The sequence below is a fragment of the Echinops telfairi genome, unplaced genomic scaffold, assembly GCF_000313985.2.
Source record: "Echinops telfairi isolate 266 unplaced genomic scaffold, ASM31398v2 ScPeMD7_11;HRSCAF=52, whole genome shotgun sequence".
NCBI classification, from domain to species: Eukaryota; Metazoa; Chordata; class Mammalia; order Afrosoricida; family Tenrecidae; genus Echinops; species Echinops telfairi.
Genome location: NW_022103908.1, coordinates 35,880,427 through 35,889,883, shown reverse-complemented (window position 1 = coordinate 35,889,883; position 9,457 = coordinate 35,880,427). Strand labels below are relative to the sequence as shown.

General features: G+C 48.0%; 1 protein-coding gene across 1 annotated transcript in view; it reads right to left on the bottom strand.

The window, feature by feature from the left end:
• Window positions 1-1,247: 1,247 nt before the first annotated feature.
• TNFSF11 (TNF superfamily member 11) overlaps window positions 1,248-9,457 on the bottom strand; it is a 34,999-nt gene continuing 26,789 nt past the window's right edge. The window contains exons 3-5 of the mRNA XM_004707916.2: window positions 7,357-7,402; window positions 7,181-7,279; window positions 1,248-1,669 (exon numbers count right to left, since the gene is read on the bottom strand). Coding sequence (XP_004707973.1) covers window positions 1,248-1,669; window positions 7,181-7,279; window positions 7,357-7,402 — 567 coding nt within the window. The remainder of the gene's footprint in view (window positions 1,670-7,180; window positions 7,280-7,356; window positions 7,403-9,457) is intronic.

Below are 9,457 nucleotides of genomic sequence, written 5' to 3'. Positions count from 1 at the left end.
TTTGCTTAGGAGCCACTGATAACGTTCCCATTAAAAAGAACATGGAATTTATAGTTTGCAGCACTTGTAGAAAACACACCTGTTCAGTAATTACACAAATACTCCTGACAGATTTCAGCAGCCCATTAGGAATCCTTTTTGGCAACGTCAGCTTTCGAAAGTCAATTAGCTGCTAAATTTGAAAGGCACCTGGTGGCCAGCATCCTGCTTATTATTGAAGGCATCCGTTTTGTTTGTTTGTTTGTTTTCCACACAGATTTGACATGTCTGAAGACTCTATTAAGTTAAAAAGAGCGAAGAAATATAATACATTTGATATTTGCAAGCAGCGTTTCCCCCCACCTCTCTTAGCTGCAAGTTTTCCCTCAAGGGATTTACACAAAGTGCACCAGTTAAATATGTCTGTACATTTCCAACATTAAATATGTCAACAGTGAGACATCTTAAATATTTCAAACCAAATACGATATAGCACAAATATAATTTACAGGACTTGGCAAAAGAAACATTACATCTGAAATATAACTTTAGATATTATATAAAAATACATATATTTTCTCTCCTCGTTAGAAAAAAAAAAGAAAGAAATATTTGCAGGTTCTAGCATGATGTAACAATTCAAAAGAACTTAACCCTTCAGAGAACCGTGCCTTTGCCATTACCATGACAACCTCTGCCCTTCAAGGGCAGAGACACAGCGCCAGCAGCCGTGGCTAGTTGCTTCCCAGTGGGTGTAGATTCATGGTGACCCCACGTGGACAGAATAGAACTGCTCTGCAAGGTTAGTGGCGTGTCTCTTGAGGCACCTCTGGTTGGGTTCGAAGCACCACCTTTTCAGCTACTAATTGAGCCAAGGAGCTTGGGCCAAGGCAAGGGTGGGAACAGTAGCTGCCCGGCCACCACTCCTTCACCACCCGATAGCCCCAATACATCTTTTCATAAGTACCCCAATCTGGTTTCATTCTAGGAATTTATTACAAAATTTCAAAAACCGTTGTGTAAGAAAGCCTTTAGATTTAACACACCTTGAATCCAATGTCTCTCTCTGGCTGTAAATACACATGCTCGTCTACTACGTCCAGAACATGGACAGAGGGTCTTACTGTACCATTGAGGTCATACCTCTTAGTAGTCTCACACACCTATATATATACACCTTCCTCGGCTTGTCGGCTTGTCCTTTTTGATTTTTTAAAAAATTTACACACAATCTAGGAAATATAGGACTGCGGTCCACAAAGCGTGGATCAATCTACATCTCGTACTTTGAAAGCCCCAAAGTAAGTTGCATCTTGATCTGGGTCCAGTAGTGAAGGGTTGGACACCTGGATGCTTATTTCTTCACCAGACCGTAGCTTAAAAAATCCCCCGACATTTACGGAATAAAAATGGAACTCCGAGTTTCCGGACCAGTATTTGGTGCTTCCGCCTTTCATCAGGGTGTGGGAGCTTGGGATCTTGACGCTGGTTTTAGTGACGTAGACCATCAGCTGAAGATACTCCTTGGCCAGGTCTCCTGACGTTTCGTGATGCCGAAAGCAGATGTTGGCATACAGGTAGTAAAAGCCATCTTGGTTCACGATGAGCCTCCCATTGCTGAAAGTCATGTTGGAGATCTTTGCCCAACCTCGGTCGTGGTACCAAGAGGAGAGACTCACTTTGTGGGAGCCTGAGGAGAGAAGAGGTTTGGATGAGGAACAAGGCGCTCTCACCATTCCATGAGGTTGGGGATAAACAGCACAGCACAGTCATTCCTGGGGCAGAACATCTCTGAGAATGAAGTTTCTAAAAGGGGAGAGATACTAAGAAATACTTTCTACTGAGCACTTTAGAGCTGTTGATATCATCGCTTGCTGCTTTTGAGTAGACCCCAAATCATGGTCACCCCATGCACAACAGAACAAAGCGCTCCCCAGCCCTGACCCAGCCCCTAGATCAAGTGGGGAGCAGGCTTCCATGGTCCACGGGGTTTGCAGACCACCAGCCTTTGCTTCCTAGTCCACCTTATAGCCTAGACCAGTGTTTCCCCAGGTGCGATATATCACCCCCTACAGGGCACTTGGAAGGATGGGGTGGAGGGCCCTGCAAAAGCAGGTACCTACACTTTATCCTGGATTATGGGCCATAATACACACGTTTTTAATTGCCAGGGGGTGCTAAGTAATTTTTTTTTCTGAACAGGAAGAAGTAGGTCAAGTAAGTTCAGGAAACTATGGTCTAGACCAGGACTTCTCAACCTTCCTAATGCTGCAACCATTTCATACAGTTCCTCATGTTGTGGTGATGCCCCCCCCCCAACCATAACATTATCTTTGTTGCTACTTAATAACTGTCACTTTGCTAGTTTTATGAATCGGATGACCCCTGTGAAAGGGTCATTTGACCCCCAAAGGGGTCACGACCCACAGGCTGAGAACCACTGGCCTAGACAAAGGGTGGGTATGCAGCCCAAGAGCCATATGCGGCTCTTTGGGACATACATGTGGGTCTGAAGTAAAATGGACACATTTTAAGGATATTATTCAGATAATGGTGATTTCATTTATTGATAAAAATTTATTTATGACTCTCAAATAAATTTAAAAATGCTGTGAGGGACAGGATCGGCTCTTCTGTCTCAAGTTTGCCAGCCACTCACCTAGACTGGTTGATGGATGCTGGCTACCCCCGAGGTGCCCTGGCCAGGAACCCAATCTGACCTCCCACCCGGGAGGCAAGAGTTCTATCATGGAGCCACTGACGCCTCAGCATGCAGTTGCGTAATGGAAAGGCAAGGTGAGGATGTCTGCCAGGTCTGGGTGAGAGACTCTCAGGGATTTGCAGCACTAATAAGGAAGGCATGCTGACCACTTCTTACTACAGCGCCCCTGGTCCCCACCATCACTGCCACTAGGTGTCAGAGAAGGCGTTGATGTTTTTAGTTTCTGTCAAGACAGACCGAATTCACGGCCACCCCGGGTGTGTGGGAAAGAACAGCTGCACAGAACCCCCAAGGCTATGACCTGGCAGCAGCATATTGCTTAGAGCGGAGTGGCTCCCGGCTCTGAGGGCTTCGAACTGTTAACCTTTGGGCTAGTAATTGAGCGCTTAACCATTTGTGCCAATCAGAGAATCTGGCTGGAGGAGCGAACCCTGCAAATATTTAGCTTCAAGATGCTCCTTAAAAAGGTCATGTATTCTAGCCTCATAAAATGTGAGGTTGAGTCAAAACGTATTGCTACTCAGAGTCCAGTTCAGAAACACAAAAATGTATTCCAAATAAAATGCGTCCGAGCGTGTGCTCAGTGGATGGCTGCAGACAAGGTCTCTCAGTGATGCACTTGTCTTCAGCTCCTAGAAAAAGGGTCCATTCAAACCACTGCTGGCCCAGTGAAGTTTAAGCCAGAGAGGTCGGCAAAGAAGGTCATGGGGGCTGTCTTTGGAGATCAAGGGGGTAACCGTGGTGACCCCGGGCACAACAGAACAAAAGGCTCCCAGTCAAGTGCCAGCATCCCGTGATCAGTGGACAAGGACTCTGGTGGCCCACGAGGTTTACACTGGTGGATTCACAGCACGATCCCGGGGGCTTAACATGAAGGCATTTTGTCTTTTAATGGAATTCATTGGTTCAAAAAAGGCCAGGGAGGTTGAGCAGAGGACTTTTTTTTCCCCACCATTACAATCCACCTCATCATTCTTCATGAGGAGCCAGGGCTGTTCCCCAAACACTTCATGGGGAAATCTTACCCCATCCCGGCCCTCCCAGTTCTGATCTGACCCCTTCAGATTTCTGGGTGTTCTCCAAATTCAAAGGCCATTGAAAAGAAACCCAGCTGCGTCCCTCAGGGGAGCCACACGGACGCTGTGCGTCGTGCTCATCAGAGAGCACGGCTTCTTTGGGGGATGGCTCCCGAGATGACAACACCACCTGCAGAACTGGGGAGGCTGCGTCCTAAGACTAGACTTTACCTTTTGAGATTTCCACTCAATACATGCTTTAACGCTTTCAAAACAATCCTTTGGGATTTGCCCTGAGACCTTGAAGAACTGTGGAAACGGTCCATATCATCGGATTCTGATTTCTGATATGCGACCAACGTACAGAACAGTGCTCCAAAATGAAGAAGCAAGATGAAAGCTGTCTTCCCCTGAAGCATCCGACACCTGCCCAAGTCCCAGCCAGGAGACACACACCCTGCGGGACTGGTGGCACAATCAGAACCACAGATCCTGTTTTCTTAGACAGAAAGACACACTCGCTCATGCCACTCCATCACAAACCCATTGACCCTCGCAAAATAGCCAGGAGTTTTGCCTCTTGCTTCCTGGCAAGGATCAGCTGCTTCGTGCCTGCAGACAGAGCTTTATAACGCAAACATGCTGCGAGTGCCAAACAGATTTTGGCACAGAGTGTAACGCAATATTTATCATATGCCATTTAGAGGAAGCTGAAAAGATAGCTGCAGAGTCTGCTCACTGCATGCACAGCTGATGCATCCATGTTAATTGGATTGCCTTTGCTCACATGCAAATGAGCTTTCCACCCAGGGAAAGCAATGTGCCAGAAAGTGCGCGCGCGCATGCACACACACACACACGGCTTCGTTTATGAAGAAAGTATCTGAGACTGGACAAATTGTGTAGGGACATCTCCTAGAAGACAAGAAGCTGGTTTCTTGCACGCTCCATCTTCAGTCAGGAAGAGCCCTTGCCCCTGTGATGCTGAAGAAAGACCCGGTGATGTGTCTCCGCACACAGGACAGCCAAGAAACCCTGTGGGGCAGTTTCACTCGGCTGTATACACCTCGGGGCGCTGTGAGTTAGAAGAACACTCTGGCAATGGGTATGTTTTTTGTTTGGGGGTTTTGTTTGTGTGTTTGGTGCTATGGTAACGACTTCAAAATAACTTATTAACGGTTGCCTTAAATCACTTTTAGAGCAAAGTGAATTGTACATAATTATGTAATTAAATCAAGTAATGATAGCCAATCACACTCCCAATGCCATACAATGCTAGTTTCTAGATTAGCAAGTTAGCACGGGGACTGAATCTGATCCTCAGAGCCACCACGTGAGGTACTGGCAGACACTAGGTGATCCCCAGTTTACACCGGAGCCCACACACTTGCCAATAACCACATAGCTGGGAAGTAGTACCTGGGGCTGCCAAGGCAGGCAGTTGGATTGGAGAACCCAGGCTACTAAATGCAACACCGATCTACTTCTTCCAGGAAAACAGTAACAGAAGGGCTTTGATTTTAAGATATCTCTCTGGCCCATGGCCTGCTCAGATGATGACTATGGGTTTAGGCAAGCCTCCCTGGCATTCAACTTCTAATCTGTCACTGCTGTGACCTTGGTCTATATGAAATTTGGTTTCACTGTCTGCAAAATCTGAATGATAATGCCTATATTTCAAGATTGTAGTTGAGATTACAGAGGTGCCATGGGTAAGCACAGGGCTGTCAATGGAGAGACTAGCAGGGTAGTGGTTGGAACCCGCCCACTGGCTGCTCCTTGGGGAACAATGGCTGCCTTCTACAGAGATGTGCAGCCGTAGAGACTTTTGAGTTTCCCCTGCTCTGTCCTCCCAGGTTGGGTTCAATTGGAAGGGAGTGGATTAGCAGTGAGGATTCGCGGAAGAAAGACCTGGTTATGCCTTCTGAAGGATAAAGCCATTGACAAGCCTGAGAGGCACACGTCTGCCCTGACCCGCCTGGCTTTTCATGGGCTGGAAGTGATTCTATGGCATCTGATTTGGTGTGGCTTTACTGAAGACCAGAGCATGAACGCAGACAGAACACCCGCCATGGGGTGGGTGTTCAAGAAACTATCAAAGAGTGGCAGTGGTGTCGAATGGTTGTTCTGTTATAATGCCCTGTCTTTGGAGCACTTACCTCGCCCCAGGTAAAGCAAGCATGAAGCAGGGGGGTCGGGTGTAACATGATAAAAGAGCTGGTGCATTATAGTCAAAGAGGCAGGCTCCAAGCTCTGGACTGTTTTATTCCCCAAAGATAATGAATGAGCCCTCCAGAACATCCAGTTAAACTCCAACCCAGAGCCAATGATGAGCCCCTGGGGGGCAGGGGCTGAGTCTCAGAGTCAGCAAGGGGTGTGTCAGCTCCAGTTTGGCAGAGATGAGATGAGCAGCACGAGAGGTTTCCCTCCCTGTGCTGCCCCCTCAACCCACAGTCCTTCAGGGTACACACCCAGCCTGATCAAGCGAATGGCATAATGTTGTGCTTTGATGTATATACTTTTTGCTTTGCTTTGTTAATACGGGGTGCTACTTAACAGAGATCTCAGAGACACATTCTTCCATTGTCAAAGCCCAATTGAAATTGAGGGATGATGGAGGATCTTTGTTACCAGGGTGTCTGCTTGGGTGTGGATCATCAGTTGTGAACTCAATGCTCCTTCTTTCGGGTGAGAAGTTAAAAGCTCTCAAAATCTGGTTAATGGGCTAAGGCGTAAAGGGCCTGGCTTTACCCAAAGGCAGCTGACGTTTGTCCTTGGTTTATGTGAAATAACTTGGAGCAACTGACAGCCAACCTCTAGAATCCACAGTCCCTGCCGGAGCACTCACGCTAAACGGGTCTGGGCAGACTGGAACAGACTCCCCTGGGAGGGAACAGAGTCCCCTGGGAGGTCGATAGCAACTAGTCTCAGGAGCATCACTTGGCCACCCTCACAGACTGGCGATGAAGGGGGCTAAGCCTGCAGCTCGGAGAGCTTCCTGGTTGGTAGAAGGAGAGTGATTGGTGTCTAAGACACATGGGCTCCACCCCAGGGACCTCCCCAGATCTCATCCACGCCTCTCTTTCTTAGGCTGGCTCTGACTTATCTTCTTTCGCCATCCCTAAAACCAGTCGTGGTCAGAATAATATCTTCTGCGGGTTCTGCAAGTTGTTCCAAAGAATTCTCAAATGCAAGGAAGGTGTCCTTGGGCTAACAAGTACAAGCTCTGCTCTAGCTCTGGATGGCTAGGGGCTGGGAGAGAAACTACCTGGTGGGTGATTGGCGTCAAGAATGATGGAAAAGCGGGAACACAGATATAGGCTCGATCCCATCGCATGAGAAACAGCTGCCACTCATTCTCACCCACCAAGTTATTATCTTACAGGCAAATACATTTGCATATTCCAATGGTTTGATAAGGACTCTGGAAAGAGTTTGCAGGCTGTATGCAAATGAAACTTACCTGATGGGATGTTGGTGGCATTAATAGTGAGATGAGCAAACGGCTGACTGTCAGGCTTGCCCCTCCTGGCCAGGTCTAGCCACGAGCCATCCACCGTAGCTGGAGATGAGAGAGCCAGGTTAGCTCAGAGAGTGGCAGCCCTGTGGAATTGCCCATAGTCACAGGTTCATGCTTACCTTTCTCAGCTCTGATGTGCTGCGACCCAACAATGTGCTGTAATTCCTGAAAAGAAATGAGGGAAAATATGAAATTGTGCATACACTCACTCTTTCTATAAAGCAATGAAGAATTCAGGACTATTGGGCATACAAGAAATTGACTTTCTTTCCTTTAAAAGATGCTGGAAGTGCATACAAAACCCAAACTCGCTGTCCTTGAGTGGATGCCCCCTGAGAGGGACCCAATAGAACTGGGTGGAACTGGCCCTGGGAGCTTCCAGGACTGTAACTCTTTTCAGGAGTAGAAAAACCCTGTCTTTCTCTCCCAGAGTGATTGGTGGTTTTAAACTCCTGACCTTGCAGTTAGCAGCCCAATGCATAGCCACTACGCCACCAAGGCTCCTTGCTACAAGCGTGTAAGGGGTGAAATTCCCAATCTTCCAGGGAGTTATTATGGGAACCTCGCCCCAAAAACCTCAGCTGATGTGCTTAGGAGAGAGACCACATGCACCACCCAACAGAGTGCTTTGGACAGTAAGAGAAATGAAGAGACTTGATGTAATTTACGAAACATGGAATAATTGAACGTAATTAAGACTATGCAGCAGGTACACAAATGGAGATGAAGCTAACTAGCAAAACAACAATTACACAGAATATATGACCCTCTTAAATCTTCAGGGAGGTTCTTTTTACGTCCATTTCATTAGTGACTTCCTGTCATAACACTGACGCTCAGGCCAGGAGAGAGAATGATGCCCAGCTCCCAGTGGCTGATGTTTTATTTTAAAATGCCACAATGTATTTAGAGTACTATACGGGAGTCTAAGAGCTTTTAGAGTACCAATAATTAACTTAAAATATGGCTGCAAATAGAGGCTTAAAAGCACAAGCCAGAAAAATAAAGGATGCGGTCCATAAAGAGTCTGGGGTAATTGCATGTCTCAATTGGACAGCGAAAAAAGAGGCCAGGAGGTGCCCACATGCCCCCCTAAATCAAGGCCTTAGCCAATGCTAAAGGTCACGTCTTGTGCCATAGGGAGGAGGAGATAAGGAAGGCTCCGGTTTGACCCTGATTCAAATCCCTGCCCAGCCAACTCCCATGTGATTCCTCATTTTCCTCATCAGTGCAAGACAGATTAACAGCACCTGGAGCACAGAGCATAAGCCCAGGCAGCAGCGTTCCCTGCTGGGCTGCTGACCACAAGTTCAGCAGTTCAAAGCTGCTGGGTTCGAACCACTGGCTTTTCAGTTAGCTGCAGAGCATTGTACCATTGAGTCTAGTCTGCCCACCAGCAACCGTGCTGACAACACACACAACACTGCCCGGTCCGGCGCCAGCCTCACCATTGTGTTTGAGCTCAGTGTTAGAGCCACTGGGTCAATGCCTCTCCTTCAGGGTCTTCCTCTTTTTTGCTGACCCACTACTTCACCAAGCATGATGTCCATCTTCAGGGACTGGTCCCTCCTGACAACATGGACACAGTATGTAAGATGACGTCTTACCATCCTTGCCTCTACGGAGCACTCCAGCCTTACTTAGCCAGAATCCCAGGGAATTTTTATGCATGCCTCACTGGGGGATCGGGCTAAATGCCGACTCTCAGAAGAGCATCTCCCAGGGATGAACCTGCTCGAGGCCCCGAGACACACCAGGAGGGCCGGGAGGAAAGGACCGACAGGACTCTTGTAGGATTGTTTCCTTCCTGAAACAGTGACTGGACTCGGGCCAGGGCTCAGGCCGCCTGTCGGGATGGCCTGCTGCAGGGACCCGACCCAAAAGAGACAGGACACCAGGAAATACAGTCACAGAATCTTAAGGGGCTTCAGAAAGTGGTCCCAGCGAGCATGTTCAGGGTCCCTAATGAATCTCTGCCAGCCCTGCAGGTACAGGGCACACGGTATCTCCAGACACAACCCACAGGCCCACGCCGCAATGGAGAGGCCACTCTCAGGCGGTTTTCCTCAAAGATTAGCTATGTCACTGTGCCCCTGGAACCCGGACCTTTCTTGCAGGCCTAGATTGGCCGATGTTTCCCACTGACAGGTTAGTGGGGCCTTGTGTAGCAGTCCCTGGGTGGTGCAAACAGTTAACATGCTCGCCTGCTAACCATGAGAT